The 18,306-nt window shown below is 31.8% G+C and overlaps 1 protein-coding gene across 1 annotated transcript in view; it reads right to left on the bottom strand.

The window, feature by feature from the left end:
* Nucleotides 1-18,306, bottom strand: part of LOC106720801 — a 31,246-nt gene that overhangs the window by 4,717 nt on the left and 8,223 nt on the right. Inside the window, exons 2-5 of the mRNA XM_045683615.1 lie at nucleotides 17,837-17,885; nucleotides 1,437-3,332; nucleotides 919-1,200; nucleotides 46-349 (exon numbers count right to left, since the gene is read on the bottom strand). Of these exons, the coding sequence (XP_045539571.1) occupies nucleotides 46-349; nucleotides 919-1,200; nucleotides 1,437-3,331 (2,481 nt within the window). The 5' untranslated portion in view covers nucleotide 3,332; nucleotides 17,837-17,885. The remainder of the gene's footprint in view (nucleotides 1-45; nucleotides 350-918; nucleotides 1,201-1,436; nucleotides 3,333-17,836; nucleotides 17,886-18,306) is intronic.

Genomic DNA, 18,306 nt, shown 5'->3' on the forward strand with positions numbered 1-18,306 from the left:
TCCATACATCCAAACATTCGCATTTATAATATTATTAAGATATACCTTCATTTGTTGCACCAGCACAGCTTTTGTCGTCTCTAAGAAGATACCGATCAGTGTATCAAGATGTTTTTGCACTAGATTCCATTGCGGGTTACTCTCGTTTAATTCTAGTTTCACATCTTCACCGATGTCAATCAATTTCTGTAGATACATTTGCAATGATACTTTGATCTTGTCCCATCTCTCAGGTGTCTCGCCAGGTGGTTTGGTGTTCAGTGTTATACTGTGTGCTAACACAAATTCATTGATGTTCGCTACAAGAAGACATATTTGTTCCTCTCCTATATTGTCCGATTCTATTTGCCTGGAATTTTTAATTAAAATTTATTAAACGTGGATATATAAGCCTGAAAACAATATGTCTCTCTCTCTAGTCTCTAAAAATGTGAGAGATCTAATAATGTCTGTAGAGTTTGGGAATCTATAAGGAGTAATTTTCAGTCTTTGTATCATTCCATCAATTTCTGACCAGACTGACCCAAATAGTTAGTGACTTTATTCGAATAGTTTAGTTATTAGGATCACAGCCCCCAAAAGAAATGGTATATAGCCCCGAAAGGAAGACTTCGAAATTAGACACTTTAAAATTAAGGTTTAAAATATACCGTATTGAGAAGTAAAAGATTATCATGTTATGGAAAGATTATGCGGAGGTGATGGTTACATAAATAAGAAAGAATTAAGGTTGAATGTGGATGGTTACAAAGTTAGAAGAAGACTGGAAAAAGTGTGGATGGATTGTGTGAAAGAGGATATGCGTAATAAGCAAGTGACAGGTATGACAGCTAATAGATATGCATGGGAGCACGCACAGTGCCAACTCCCCTTAGGGACAAGGACAGGTTGTAACCTTTAACATCAGATAATACATACCGTATGACATCACTATACTGATGAACTATGATCTGTCCGTGTGTCTGCACCTTCTTTATGTTTCCAGTAATAGTAGCGGAACTTGCAGACACTAGTGCTTTCATTTCAGTGCCTAAAGGTTTGCTCTGTAGTGTCGTCATACATTCATTCTCATTGGAACTAATCAGATCGCACAACCAATACTGCACCGGTTCTGGTTTACGGTCACATAATCGTTCTAGTGTTGTTTGATCTATGCTTCTTTCTCTGTATAATATTTCGTTTTGATTGTTTAAAACCAAGCTGTAAGAAAAAGCAGTTACTTAGTTTTAAAAATTTACTTATTTTGATTTATTTTTGGATAAAGAGTGATTGACTCATTCAGAGTTTATTTATGGTTAGACATTTAATGTTCCCTTTTATTGCTTACCTGCTTAGGTAACCAAGAAATGTCTCTAAATGTGGTAGTAATTGTGATATGTTTTTTTCTTTTAATTTTGTAATTTACTTTATATAGTGAAATTAGAGAAAAATCTTACCCGCCATTAAAATCGCCTATCAAATTAACTCTACAAGAATTTTTCTTATTACTTTTCGGTGTTTGAGGATTATTCAAAAACTCTTGTGGTGCTATCATTTTTGGTGTCGAAGTACATGCGAAGTTTAATTGCAAATCTGTAAAATCTATGTCATATTTTAATTTCTCTCTTTTAGAATCGTGTGTTAAATCTTTATCCGATTTTGAGTCGGAATCATAAGGTATTTTCTGTTTGTCTCTAAATTGTGGTGGTGGAGTTACTCTTCTAGTTTTTACGTAATTGATTTCTTCTTCATTGTCTTTTGATTTTAAGTTAATATCACTTTCTGTAGCAACCAATCTTTCAGTGTAATTAGGTATAAGTAATTCCTTCTCAGGATGACCGACGATAACCCAAGAATTTTGTTCAGTAGATCTCGGTAGACCTAGTGAAGGAACTCTGCTTCCATTCAAAACTCCTCCAGCGTGACTGTCGACTACTCCTGGCTTTTCTTTCTTACTGGGAAATATTCTAAAGATATCCTTTGTTCTTTCAGCTTTGACCATTCTCTGTTTTGCCTTTGGGCCTACTTTCTTGTTCGGCTTTAAGTGAAGACTGTCCATAATGTTTTTACCTAATAATGCTTTGGTCGGTTTGTGCATTGGCTCCGTTTGGTTTTGTATATCTTTAATTGATTCGTCTTCGTCTATGTATCCTAGCGAATGATAACCGCCTTGAATGTCTAATATTTGTTGATCAAGTCTCTGAGCTTCAAAGTTTAAGGATTGATTAAGTCTATTTCTTTGGAATTTCGGTGTAGTACAAATGGGTTCTTCGTTTGAATTACTCCTTTTGTAATCAGGTTTTACTGTTGCTATTCTTTCTGTTGGTACATAAGATACGTTAGAAATGGGTGTTCGGACTCTTGGTTGATTATGTACTGCAATTTCATTGTCATGAGATAACTTTATGTATTCTAAACTTTCATCCGATTTATTCTTGCTTGTTTCTAAGTCCTTAACTTTGGCTACTTTAATGATATTAGAATTATCACTATTAGTACTCGAAACGAAATTTTTCTTTACTGGATATTTTTTCGAAGGACTTATTATATTTACATTATTACTTGGTACTTCTTTGGTATCTTTTTGGATTGTACGTTTGTTAATAGTAGGATTTACGTTATTCATTTTCTTATTTTCTATTTTATTCAGCTTCGGTCCAATTGTTTTATCGATCATCTTTTTAGAATTATCTTTTTCATAATTTTTATTAATATTTGTCGGAGCTGGATACTTCGGTTCGCTTTTATCGTTTTCTTTGTCGTTATCCTTCAGCAAGTCCATATGTTCCTCGTCTGTGTGTACTTCGTAGTACTTTTGTAAATCGTATGGTGTTTGTATAACACTGCTACTTCGTAATCTTGGCTTCGGAATCGGCGCTTCATTACTAATATTGTCTGACGATCTGGAATTGTCAACAACATCTCTGCTATGTTCTGTGTTTTGTAAATCGACCGCATGTTTCACGGTAATATTTTCATTGTTATTTGAATCACTGCTGTTCGCGGATTTCACTGTGGAATTACTGTTATCTGCCGGTGGGTAGTATTGTAAAGTCGGTGGGGAGCTGTCAGAATCTGAGAAGCCAGAGTCTTGGCTTTTGTGACTGCCGGGACTACCGTGGCGAAGTGGCCACTGATTAATTTGCACATTATTAGGTTCTGCTATATTATCAGCGCTATTGTTCCTCTGTTCTGGTTGGTTAGCTATCCAATGCGGTAGCTGAGGTTCCCAGTCTTGTTCTTCTCTCCTATTGTTTTGGTTCCACGCGGGCTGTGGCGCCACTGGGCTTCCGATGTTCGGCGGTGAGTCACCCCACCATACTTTGCTGCGTGTACGTTGAAAATTCGACATCCTGCAAAGAAAACAATCAGGTATTAAGTGAATTATTCGTGGGAATGTTTGTGGCGACGGTGTTAATGATTGGTACCCAAATGACGTAATGTCTTGGGTCATTACAGTGAATTTAGTATAAGAGGTGCAGCTGAGCGTGACCATTCGTATTACCTTGAATCCGAAGAATTTAGATTATTGTTTTGATTTAACTTTTTGTGTGACAGTCATGGGAATTTTGCATGTAAAAAAATGTATCAAGTAATTATATTTCTGGAACATTCTTAACTTAATCAACGCGTACCATAAAAGTATAGACATTACAAAAAACCAAACACTAAAAGGCGTCTTCAGCTCAGAAAATATTGATCTGAGGAATGTAATATATTTAAAAACCTACAAAACAGATTACAAAGAATAAAAAAAAATAGACATAATTACGCTGACAAAGATTATATTGTAAGAAAGAATTGTTTAACATTCTCTAAGTCTAAGCAACCAATGACCCTTAACACATACATTCCTGATTATTATTATTATAAAATAGCAACACTAAGCAGATGTTAAAAACCGTTGCAGAATCTATTGTGAACGCAAACCCATTCAGTGTTTATGAATCGGCAGTGATTTCGACTCCCCTCGGTTTACTCGACATACTTAAATATTGTTTTTAAAGTGCACTGAAATGTTAAAATCTTACATAACCTCATTAGAATGTTTTTTTTATTTTCTCACTATTAAATATATCTAAAATAATGAACTTATCCCTTTTTAAGAATCTCTGTCATCAATTCGTATGAGTCAATGCATCTAACATAGTTAACATGTTACAACTAATTTTTATATTAGTCATTGTGTGAATTACCCATCTGTACACACTTAGTGACCGGATGTACTATAGTCAGCAGAAGCGATTTTTAAAATTTTTTGAGGTTATAATTTTTGTCACTTATAATAACACAAAAATTATTTATAGCTGCGTAAATTTTTATAATAAATATTTATTCCGTAGCTTTCATGAACATATTGTCATCCTTTTCATTCTATATGAAAAGAACAGAGATAGCTATGTTTTTGTAAAGGTCTTTTGTTAATGGACACTCTTGGTAAGACAATAGTGACAGATTAGCGGTATGTTCAGATCTATTAGCGACATTTAGCACAACTTGACCCCGTATTATGGATCTATTACGGCTTTGTTCTAATGAACAAGGGTAGGCAGGTTATTAGTCATTAACAATGTGTTCTGAGGAATACATAATGTCTTATTATTGAACCTTATTGTAGGTTTCGACTTCAGTGATTGTATTATAATAATAATATTAATACATATTGTTGTGTCAGTTTTGTCAAAGAGTATGAAAGGGATGGCAATATTTATTAATACAAGGATCACTTGATCAGAATTATAAAAAAGTAGCCTTCAAAATGCTCGCGTGCATCAGCTACCTTCCCGTTAAAATCGGCCCAACTATTCCAGAGATTATGTGGAACAAAAACCTTACAGACAGACAGACAAAAATGTTTAAATATGTAAACATAACTTGAATTTATATCTTTTGTTTTTAAGATTCGTACCAAAGCAATAACAGACATCAACGTAACACAGTTGGAGGTAAACTCTCTTTTTTACGCTTCAACAATAATGCAATTACCGATCTAAATTAAATCACGTAAAATTTCTATCACGGACAATTACTGTAATCATTTTTTAACGGTAAACAAAACCGCTTTTTAAAAACCTTTAATTATTTTGAATTGAGAGTCCAAGGGACCGCGATATTTTTCTCGCCTCTATAAAGGTTTCTCTCTAACCCGAGTTTTAACTAACTGTCGCTCGCGATTCCGTGCGCACGGAATTAAAAAAAGATTTAATAAGTAACCTACGTGTCCTTCCAAACTATATTCTACACCTGTGCCAAATTTCAACGAGATCCGTTGGCCTGTTCCGGAGATACCTTCTAAGAAACATCCATTCAGCCACCTAAACTTTGTCATTAACAAATATTAGTAGGAAAATAAGAAAAACAATTGAATTTGTTTTATATTGAAACAAAACTTGCATATGTACATTCGTTCATAAAAGTTTAAGGAAAAGGTGTGTCTGTGTCCGTTTTACATTTCATAGGGGCTGCGGGATAACGAATAATGTTTATAGTTTTTATTGATGCTATTATTTTGAATTTAGTTTTCGGAATTTGTTTCACAGTAAGTCTTACTAGTGTGATGGGTAAAAACTATATGGGTCTGCTTCACAAAGTCCATTTAAGAGTTGGAAATCGAAGTCTTAGCATAAGACAAAAAAGTTTACGTTTGAAATCTCATTTGGAGATGATAAAACGCCAACGTCGACTTTATTAGACAAAAAAGTTCCAAGTTTTGAGGACTTACACGGACATTATGAAACAGGCAGTAAATAAGCGTAAGTAGTATAACCGTAAAGTAAGTATAACCGAAGCGATGTTACATATTTTACATATTTAGCTATCGAGTACTAGGACAACATAAAGACAAGGTATGGACAAATTTTTGATATCAACGCAAGTAGTCTACAAATGTTATCAACGCAACAAGTCTTTGACCTTCGTTTGAGATAGGCACGCCCTTGCGTGTACGTACTTCCTTTACTTTCTGAACGCCTGGTACTTTCAGATACGCTTCATTGGTAACAATCGATATTTTTTTTACGTTTCCCGGAACGTTATCTGTTTTTTTACTTACGAAAAATTAATTATTGAGAACATTTTCTAATTCTAATTTTTTATTAAATGTATGTAATAAGCATTTATTTTCTTAACTCACTTTAAAAAAATATTAATTACGAGTTTTTGCCCGCGACTCCGTCCGCGCGGAATTAAAAAAAAAACTTTATAAGTAGCCTATGTGTTCTTCCAGAATATGTTCTACATCTTCGCCGAATTTCATCAAGATCCGTTAAGTCGTTCCGGAGATACCTTCAAACAAACATCCATCCATCTAAACATTCGCATTTATAAGATTAGTAAGATTTCTTTTATTTTCTAATTTTTGAAACAAAAATTACAATAGTAAAAAGCGTTCCCATGTCAAAAAAGAATAAGCACTTTCCCGCCAAAATCCCAAGTTGTCAAAATTTACCCGCCATAGTTAATTTATAGAGCGATAAAAGCAAAACTGTAACTGAAGTATTTCATATCATGTCTTCTGTGACTTTTTTAACCTCTAACTATGATCGTCTGTATGATCCTTACCGGGCCAGGTAAGGATAATGGACAAGTACGCGTCATCATTTATTAAGTCATAGGAAGCAAACAATTTTTTTTGTGATAATTTTGACACGCTCGCGTCAGTTATGCGGTTCGAAGTGCAGCTGGCGTAACGGTCGCGTGTCATCTGCTCGTCTGCCATACGCCACGCTCGGCTTACTAGTACGGCACGCGCCCCTTGCTCTATGCATCACCGTGAGCCGTGAAAAAAACACAATTTTATTGATTATGACACAATAATTTACATCTTTTTTTAATTAAAACCAAATTTTAGTATGTTACAATATTTATTAAAAGCTATTTCTTATTAACTTTTTAATGTATAGTCGTTAGCATTTGAAATAAACAGTAAGGAAAGTTTTATGTAAAAATCTACAATAACTGTACAATGCCAAAAACAACTTCGATTTAATTTTAATAACATTAAAACTAAATCGAAGTTATTTTGTCTGAAATAAACTCCTTTAGCTCCTACTATAAAGGAAATGCAAAAATCCATGAAAGAATAAATATTGAAAAAGTAAAAAAAAGAAAACCGTTACGATTCACACATTTAAGCTCACACACTCGTGTCATCGTTGTAGTGATTGGATCTCTATGGTAACGGCCAGGTGTTACCAGCTCGTTGCGACCCCGCGATAAGGGCACACCGGTTTAGCGCCCCTGAACTCAAATTATTGCTGTGCAATACGAAATGTATACAGGATGATTTATGTTACATAAAGTTATTTTCGAATAAGTATTGAAAATTCATAAAAAAAGTATTCGCTTCACGGTTTAACGCCTTCTACTTTCCTCATTTTTGCGTCTAATATTTTATTCTAATAATACAAATGGCAATCGCAGACATTTTGTTCCACTTACATACATGTATCGCACACTATTTGTTATTGTTACAAATTATAATGACCATAAAAGAAAGAAAATCAGGATATCATTTCTGATAAATAAATAATATTTTAACATTTCAGGTCTCTCAAAAGATGTAACTGTTTTCGTCGACTGGACCCTATTTTGTTCGGATGAAAACCAGTACCCAAAGTTAGTCTATAGTTGAATCATGTCCGTGATAATTACGAGATATATGGACTCTACATTTACGTAACCAGAACGCAGCACTTGAATAAGCATAGCAAGAGTTATAAGAAATTAATTAGCATAAGAAACGATGGAATTTGGTTACATATTAATACTCATTGTAACCAGACATCATTTATTATGTGACAACTGTTTAAATGATCTGTGAAGTCATATTTAACTTTTTAGGCATTTAGTTTCAATAAAATTCATTAACAATAGAGTAATTCTAACTTACATAAATAAGTATAAGATTATAAACAAAATTTGTATGACATTGAATTTATTCATGTAGTAATTTATAGTTAAGACATTTGTAACTTAGAACTCATATTACATTGGTATTCATTAATGCATTTCAGCGTTACAACAATGAAAAACCACAGCAACAATGACGCTTTTACAAATAATTTTGATAAAAAAACATCCTGTATATCAAGGCATCTCCCCTCATTATAGCGCTACACTACCGACTCCCTAACATCTGTCCAAACTAGACAGTGTTGCTATACCCGATATCCGATACTCGGGACTTCCGTACCAATGGAATGTATCGAGTGAAAGTTTCTTATGTAACGAACACTCAATATTCAACATCTTTAATATTAATGCGACATAAACTCAATATAGCAAATAAATTATATTTAAGTAAGTGATAATATGGTAACTTGTGATGACATCTTACTAATATTAGAAATGCGAATGTTTGGATGGATATTTGTTTGAAGGTATCTCCAGAACGGCTCAACGGATCTCGATGATATTTGGCATAGATGTTGAACGTAGTCTGGAAGAACACATACTATGATTTTTATTTAATTCCGTGCGGACGGAGTCGCGGGCGACAGCTTTATCTTTTTATTTTGCGTATATTTTATTATACATAAAATATGGCTAATTATGTATTTATAAGTGTAAGTAGAGTAAATAATCAAAACCATAGCCAGTGTTATAATTTTCGAAAAGATTACTACATTACCTAGAGAAATTATGAAAAAAATTATTCCGAGTTTATCAGTGACAAATATAGAAAAGTCTTTCGTTAAAGTCACTTAACAAATTAAAATTACTTATTTAGTACCTTTGTTGTTCATTTCTAAGTGTACTAGAGTTACACTCGGTTACACATTTAACGTTCCCGTCTAATGGCCAGCACGCGCCGTGGCATATGGTCGATAACAACTTTGAAATAAAAACACTGTGACCGTCCACACGTGCCTACATTTATCCTTACAAGTCGACCAAAAAAAAAAAAAAACAATAAAACCTTTTTTATTGTTACATACAGTAATAGATCTTCAAGAAGAATGGACTTTAGATTTTACAATTTCATAGAATAAACTAGAACTTTTATGGTGTTATGAAAGTGGTAATAATACTGACCATTTTTATTATTTAATTATAGTACTGGTTGTTTAAAAAAGAAGAAATAGTTAGTTTAATTTTAACAGTTGAAACAATTTTGAGTTTCACCATGAAGTTTTTATATATTTCCGGAATAACCTTGACTATAAATTAACCATAAACGGCCTGACATTTAGCGTAACTGCATTTTGCAGCTGCATTTCGCAGCTTAGCTCGGCAATTATTTCTTTCAGCGGCAGATGTCGCTGTATGGAAGGTTCGCGAGTCGTTTGACATTTTTCTCTACGAATAGGTCACTTAGGCAGTTAAACGTCTCCACAAGAATGTACCAGCTGCTGCTACTTCGTGTAGTTTGTGATTAAGATTACTGAGAATCTTAGTAAATGGATTGATGAGTCTTTTGCGGGGATCATAAACCCGTCTTAGACGTATCACTGACGTAATTATTAACCAAAGCGGTGGTAAACTCATTAAAAACCTTCATGGTAAATCTAAATAGGAGCTAATGAGATTGAAAAAAGGGGAAAAGCGTTCATTTGTTTAGATTTAAAAGGTAAAAGTATATTTATGACTTGAATGTTGCTACGCACTACATTTTTTATCAAGGGATTAATTATTGGTTTAATTTAAAGTTAACTGAAAAGTAATTACTTTCACAATAAAAAAACTGCTTACCCAATTTCTTTGCAGTATAGTGTACCAGTATTCTATAAACAAACTTCTGGATTCGATTCCCATGATACTAATAAAGGAATGTTCTTTGTTTAACAATACTTATATGGATTCTTAATCACACAAAACGTGAGACATAGTGATATCATTGATATTAATAAGGTTAACTATAAATAATTTTTAACACATACTATGTACATATATACCATTGCTTTTGGCATTGGCTTGGCTTAGGTAAAAGCATAGATTTGAACACTGGCTTTTTTGGTTTAAAAAAGTATGTTGATACTTCTTCATACAAATTATTTTTAAAGTTTTTTTAGTTGATTTCGTAAAGTAGAGAATTGTATGGAATTACTAAGGAATTTGTTTTTTTTCTTTGTTATTGACTCTGTAATCTATATCTTTCAATCTTAATCTTTTATTATCTTGTATCTTATTTGCTCCTATTTCGAAATTTTTCTATGCAATGTTTATCTTTAACAAGTATTTTTTTATAAAATTATTCTATAACTTGAATAGACAAAGTCTGTAACAGTTTTTTTTTATTTAGTCACTACTTTTCACGTTTTTATAACTATTATTTTTTTTAATGGGTCAAAAATTGCTGTCCCCTGTCTAACAATTACGACGATAAATATTATTTAGTCCCCTGTTCATTAGTACAATGTCAACCAATTAATAAAATTGAAATGAGTGACGTCAAATTATTTTCACACATACTAGCGACGAATCAAAACTTAATGTTTGCCGACATTAAGAACGGTGATTTGAGTTTTTCTTTAACCGTCATCTATCTACTTTCTATATTTATTAAAGCGTATGTTCGTTGAACTGTTACATTACATTATTGTGGTTGTTATGTAGAACGCAATTGACATGTATTCTTTTCATACCGATGCAAATGTAAACACTAGTATGTAAATTAAAGATGGCGGATTCCCGTTTTGTTTATGCGCAACAAGAATTCGTATGATATTTAAAAAAATTACTTATTAATAACGTAGAATAATAACTCTTTTAATGCTTAAAATGTAAATTAGAAAACCTTGTAATCTTTAGATCAAATTATATAAATTAATTAATAAAAGCAGCCAAAGATCCTTTATTGCGTTGTTAAAATCACTTATACTAAAACTATTTACATATTTACAATGACAATTTCATCTAATTCTAATAAATACTAAATCTCGTTGTTAACACTTCCCGCGCGATTCTCTTCTATTTTTCACCTATCTTTTTCTTAATCTAAAAGGCAAAGGTCTTTGTGGCCAGTATGCCACCTCTTTGGCAGTATGTTTAATTCAGAACTAAACACAAATTATTTTAGCAAAGATATGACTATTACTTTAGCATCGTGTAATTGTTCGTAGGAATAAAAGAGATCTTAATATCTGAATACCCAAAACTAATAATAAACATGTACATCATATACATACTTATGATGAAAAAATAAACACATTCTTTCTATATCTCGATAGTATGATAAATATGAAGATATCGACTATTCAAATTTCAAATGACTTCTCGTAATCTACTTTGATGAGATCTCAAGCAGTCAGGCAATGAAAACGGGTTTATCAGATATCAACATATTTTACAGTATTGATATAACTATTGACGAAATTACTTCAAAACATAGTATAGTTTAGTTGCAACTTAGTGTTAAGTCAATACACAGAGCAGTACTCTTCCTATTTATAATTATCCAAGCCTGATAGTTCATTTTAACTTGAGCTAAGGTGTGACTGAAATCATTAAAGATTTAGTATCCAAAATAGTAATCAAAAAGAAGTTAGTGTTAAAGGATGAAGGCTGAATTTTTACTAATATTATAAATGCGAATGTTTGGATGTATGTATGATTGGAAGAACAAATAGGCTACTATTTAAGATTTTTTTTAGAAGACGGAGTTGCGGGACACAGCTAGTAATCTCTGACTTTATGTCGCTCGGTAAGAAACCGGTATAAGGAGGCAAGGCTATTGTGTGTTGTGTGACTAAATATTACCAGATGTGTACGGATACTGTGCGGTACTACAATAGAGAAAGACAAATTGTTTACAAAAACTCCCCTGGGAACCATTCTCTGTCTGTCCATTGTACCTTAAAATGTAAATTGTAAAGAGATTCTACAAATTGGTCCTTCTGGGGACTTGGTACGTTGACTGGATAAAGTTGCAAGTTTACAAGTTGAGGAAAAAAATATATTATTGATTTTTATAGGGGTCGAGAAAAAAGTATGGGATATCCAGATTTACAACTATGTTAACTCGGATTGTGTTGCAGTGAAAAGGCGAAATGCCATAATGCAATTGAATCATTGAACTTGATAAATATATGCATAATTTTTTATTTATTAAGGCACGAATCTTCACTAGCGTTCTAAGAACACTACAAAGTTTGTCAGCTTGTGCAATGGTTTAGGAACGCGTTAAAACCTACAAATATTGATTTTTTATTTACTAAGATTTGTATACATTTAAGTTGTTCGTTAAATAAATTTAAATTCTGAGAACTTTCACAGTATTGTATCCTGGAGTTAAAGATACTCAATGTCATCACAAAATGTGCACTGAATTATAAGTACCTTTGAAATCTCACTAGTATTATAAATGCGAAAGGATGGATGTTTGTTAGAACGGAACGGCTCAATGAATCTTGATGAAATTTGGAACAAATGTAGAACATAGTCTGAAAGAACACATAGGCTACTAATATTTTATTTTTAAATTTCTCGGGAATGAATAAATACTTATTGATCTGAGATTTGTTACCTTGAAATTAATTGCCGAAAATAGTAATAAAGTAATTTAATTTCTGTTTTCTGCAAGTGAAAACAAAGAAATATTAAGAGTTAAATTTTATTATTTAATTCCGTTTCCATCGTCGTTAGTAATATTTAATTCATTTTAATTTATTTTATGCGTAATGATCAGGTGTCTTGGTAAACATTACTAGTAGAGATCGTGTTAGTATTATGCATAGGAATGCGCGTTAAGTGGAGTGGTAAAGATCACCTGCTTGCGCGCTTGTCCGTGCTTAATGTTTGTCGAGCTTCAATGATGATTGAATATAACTTTCCACAGATATTATTTTTGTAGAATCGTGTTTATTGTGAGTTTCTAATAACGAAACATTTACAAAAAAAACACAGGCGAATTGAGAATTACCTTTTTTTTTATGTCAATTTAAACAAAGTGTGATAACTTTTGTTTTGTTTCATAAATCAGAATAAACGGTTATTTTTTGTAGTTTTTTATAAGCGAGAGAAACAGCTTGTATTATACTGACTAACAATTGCACTGTACGGTCACCAACAGAGAAAACAACAGCGATGCGAAAAAAGCGCATCACGAATTTATTCGTGGCCGGTCAGCAACATTCTGCCATAAAAACACAAGTTAACTCGTGACCGGTCAACAAAGTGTTAATCATATTTAACAGTAATTAACTATATTTCAATAAGTTAAAGTTATATGTAAAAAGTATGTAATTCGTTAACTTTATCCACAAAATAACTAAAAACTTCGCAACAAATTAGTACAAATGATCATTGTATTTAGTTACAGTTAAATTGCCCATTGTACTAATATTAAATCGTTGCCATGTTCAAATCATTTGTTGACAATAATCGAATATTATGAGACATTCATGAGTCAGAGTCACATTGTAGCTGTCAGGATTTTATGCATAACAATCCTTGTTTTGTTATCCTTTTAAGTACAACCATGCGTTATGAACAAAGGAAATAAATGTGAACAAAGCAAATAATGCAACAGTGTTAACAAATGTAGAACTATTGATTGTTCACAGGTGTACGAATGAGTTATCATCTAGTATTATCTCATAGTAGAGGTATTAGTTAAAATTATGAATAGGTTGATTTGGATGTCCAAAACCTGTCGTACCTACCCCACATAGAGTTTGATAAGTACAGAATGATGGTCTGATTATTATGACCCTATAGTAAAGTTTCAACTATAGTTCGTCTAAACAGCTAGTGTTTCTCCTATTGTGTTAATACATATATCTCGTAATTGTCGTTTGCTGACCGTACAACAATTGGCAGAAGCCAGTGTCAGTTTTTACATACGATCACATGACTACCGACAAAATAGTGAATACACTAATGCTAAAATAAAATTTCAATGAATAATAACTTAAAATCGTGGTAAAATTATAATAGAAGGAGTAGTAAATAATATAGCAACGCATCTTTTAACTAAATCACTAAGTTTATCCACATACTAGCTTTTGCTCGCGACGTTTAAATTCTAGTAAATTATGTTAGTGATAATGTAGCTTTCTAATGCCAGGAGAATTTTCGAAATCGTTCCAGTAGTTTTACAGTACTCGTTACTCGTTAACTTGTTACCAAAATATAAATATGTCCTTATTATAAAACTAGTATAGATATACATTTGCTATAGTCTTCAAACAAAAGAAAAATAGATTGAAAATAAGAAAGCATATAACAAAGTTGCATAACGTTATTGCGATCACATGCAAATTTTCCAGAAACTGCGTAATAAAGGCGGGAAACAGTTGACAGTCCGCCATCTTAGAATCCCGATGAATCAGTTTGAATTCCGAACACGTATCGCACTGGGCGACGGCGCAACCGCAGACCTATCCGCTACTTACAGAAGTCAATACAAACTTGTTATACGCGTATTAACTTTTTTATCCTTGTTTTAAGACACGTATAAATTACAATTACTGTAGTTATATTTTTTACTACTGGCATAAATAAATGAATTTTAAACTACGCTATCGACGCAGTTTACAATATGTACAGTTGTTGCATATTAAAATATATATTTTTACATTTAATACATTATTATAAACGATATAATAATGTTACATTAAGTACACTATATAACAATCTTCTTGTCTGCGAGACTAGAATTAGTAATTTCTGAAAGTTTTTGAATTAACTCTTGTCTTTTGTAGGTCGAGCTTTTTGCAAAAAAACTACAGAAGTAGTTCTTAAGAGTTAGAGTTAATTCTTAGTATAGTTTATTCTCGAAAAATGTCCACTAAACTATGTTTATTCTATTAATAGATATTTAGTTTCGAAGAATTAGTAAAGAACCTTCAGTCATTAAATACAGCATCCGTACAACAATTGACTATCAATTAACTTGATCGTCTAATTGTTACGACCTTCACGTATCGCAAAATGTGAGGATTCTTGATATAGTTGTTGTACCGAAGTATCAAATTAAGGACGTAGAGTAACTATAATATTCTAAATAAGAACTAAAAACCTTTTATTATTCAAATTTCTTTTGTTTATATGGACTTTATTATTTTAATTTAAGCATAGTAACGGTATAAGAATGTTAGGTGTTGTAATCATTTGAAAGTAACATAATAATCCATGTTCACACGGTAATCAATAGGCTGACACTTCCTTTGTCAATAACACCTTTGCCGATCAAAATGCCATTAGCAGTGTCATAATAAAGGGTTTGTAAAATTGCTAAGACGCCGAAAACTATCCGATTACCCTAGTGTCTTCGAGATTTCTGAACGACAATAACGGTTTTCAAATTTGTTCAATTACATTTTTATTTACTTTAAAAACTTCCTTAATAATATCAAAAATAAATACACACATTTATAGTACAAAAGTAAACATTTATTTAAACAATAACAATGCACAAAAAACAATTAAACAAAAACAGATTCAAATGGATTTAATTAACGACATAACCTATTTTATAATCACGTTTAATAATGGCGGATTGTCATACGTGACATGCGTTTGTCGTGCATAGTTGCTAACTCTGTCTTTTTAAAAGAGGCTGAAAGGGATGGCAATACTGTTCTTACACAGGTTTTACGACAGTGGAGACTCTTCGTGTGTGCTATTGTGTAGAACGTCCGGTGTGTTTACAGTTAGAAATGGCAATCGGTACATGTCCTAATTTTAGTGACAAGTCACGATTATGATGTGATTGAGTCCATCTAATTAAAGTTGAGGTGAATTATGATCAGAATTAATAATATAACGAAGTTAAAGTTTACTTGATGACATAACTTTCACGTTATTTTGTCGATTAATTGCTACTATTTTTTTAGCCGACTTCAAAATCAAATTGTTTTAAATTTATTACAAAACTTTTGTTAATGTCTATGGTTCGTTCTATTTTGAAAATCGGATAATTTTAAACGCGAAAAGTATTGTTTCATGAACCAATTTAAAAATAACTTTTGTAACTTTAAACCTGTTTTTACACTTATAAAAATCGATCAACCCACAAAAACTAATTGATAAAAAATATCAATAATGACTCGGTCCCCAATTGGCGTGTAACGTAGTAAAAAATAATATGCAAAAAGAAACAAAATCAATGACTCAGAGCTATGACGCGAGGATCCATTCACAACTTTAGTTTCAACTCTCTGTTGGGGAATGTCGGAACTTGTTCTCGGAAACCAAATTATCTTACGGAACTATACGATTACTTATGATTCATTCAAGTCCATTGTACGTCTAAAATACTTTCGTCTTTTACAATCATTACCTACTGATTATATTAGGTATATAAAAATATACATACATATACATATATACATATACATACATACATATACATACATACATATACAGCAGTTTCAAGGTAAGAAATAAAAACCTCAGGACTTTAAGATGAGAAGAAATACAAACTGATTTGTAACGAAATACAACAATTATTTTTTAAATAAATAATTAAATATACGAGCGATCAAATATATTTGGTCGTTTACTATTTTAAGAATAGTATGTATTCTTAATGTTATTATAGAGTTTTTTACATTTAAGAAGATTAAAAAAAAAACAATTTTATAGTTTCATTGTATGTTAAATTCTTATAAAAATATTAACTTTATAAATACAAGAAAACTCATGTGAAATCTTTAGTACGTTATAATTTATTATTATCCAACCTTGAACCATCAACAAAGTCACGGTTTGCGGGGAAAAAAGCAATCAAAAGGAAAAAAAAACGATAAACTCGTTTGAAGCGAGAAAGAATTTTAGAACGTAACGATTTAATGAACAAAAAGTAAGCCTCTAATTAAGCTTATTATCGCTTATCTTATAAAAGAAGCTGTTTGATTAATCCGATTTGCCTTTTAAGCAATTTATAATTTTATAACTTTTTATGGCGTAAAGTCTAGGTAGAGATAATCAGATAAATTGCGATAACTTTTTCCAGGTTGGACTTGGTTAAAGTTACATTTTGAAAATAAAAAAAAATTAAAAAATAATAAATAAAATCCAGTTTATTAACCAAAAATAAACCAAATTACACTTATAAAGATATCGATTAAAGAGAAAAAAAAATATTTCTTGGTTAATGGGAAGAGGCTCAGCTGATGCTGCCTCCAGCTTGTCACTGAAGGCCGCGCTGGTTTTCAGCCTCCCCGTAATTTATATCCTAGTATATTACTCTAACAAGGTGCAGATAATTTAGTACAGGGGCAGTTGAGAGTTCAGCCATTCATTCATTCATGTGTGTGTGCGTGTGTATGTGTGAAAAATGTGGTTGAATCTTCTTGAAACAAAAGTTACAACTATTTTTAATTTTTATGGAATAACGAAAGTTACACAAAAATACATAATTGATTATTTAATTTATCTGCAGTCGAGTCTTATGGATTATGAAGTCACTAAAAACTTTCTAGAAGTAACTGATAAAGCACTTTCTAAATACAAAACAAATTCCCACGATAAATGTAAGTGAGAACATTGCTGTGGTGTTTGAAATGTGTTTTTAGCGATAGTATTTTTAAGAACATAAACAAACATTATGACTGTCAAGTGCCAAGATTATGCATTCCATATCGAAAAGACTCGAATCTCGAACACTTTAAGTTTCAATTACTAAATCCGTTTCATTCGAAATTTATTGGTTTAATTTGATACTAATATTACTAGTTTTTTTCTGATAGCTACAATCGTTTGAGGCAATTAAATTTGATTTACAAAAGGGCCAAAATGAAATTAAATTAAATTTCGTTCGCTTCGTTTCGTTTCTTATAGTTTTTACACGCTATTTCATTCTATCTGTGAAATGTTTTAAGAAAAATCTACCCTTAAAAAGCTGTAAAATGATGAACACATTCAACGATTAGAGTTTTCTAAATTAATTAAAATAGAAAATTTTACTTACTTGACTTTGTAAATATTTCTTCGAAAACTGAATCAAAATATCTCGACACCTGGAAAGGAAAAGAAATGAATTAACAACACATCAAAGCATAACAATGTAACGTATTGGATTGCATTCCTCTTTCAATGAAAATGCATTCTTAGAACGATTCAACGAGCGAGCTACTTCGAGACGTTACATTTATCTCTAAACTAAATTTTAATCGATTTTTAATCGACATTGAATATAGTTATCGATTGATGCATGACATAGAATCGATACAACAAAATAATGGGATTGAATTTGAATAGTTGCAAAGGCTACAAAAGAGACAGAAAGAAAAAAGAGAGAAAAGAAAAGTAATAAATTTTGAATGTATTATTAGAGCTGTATGAAAGAGTAGTACATGACAACAATTACATAATCGATATAAAAAGAGGTATCAATATTTTTCCATTACTGCATACACTAGGCATGTGTAGATCACCTCG

The sequence above is a fragment of the Papilio machaon genome, chromosome 22 (genome assembly GCF_912999745.1).
Source record: "Papilio machaon chromosome 22, ilPapMach1.1, whole genome shotgun sequence".
In the NCBI taxonomy this organism is placed as follows: domain Eukaryota; kingdom Metazoa; phylum Arthropoda; class Insecta; order Lepidoptera; family Papilionidae; genus Papilio; species Papilio machaon.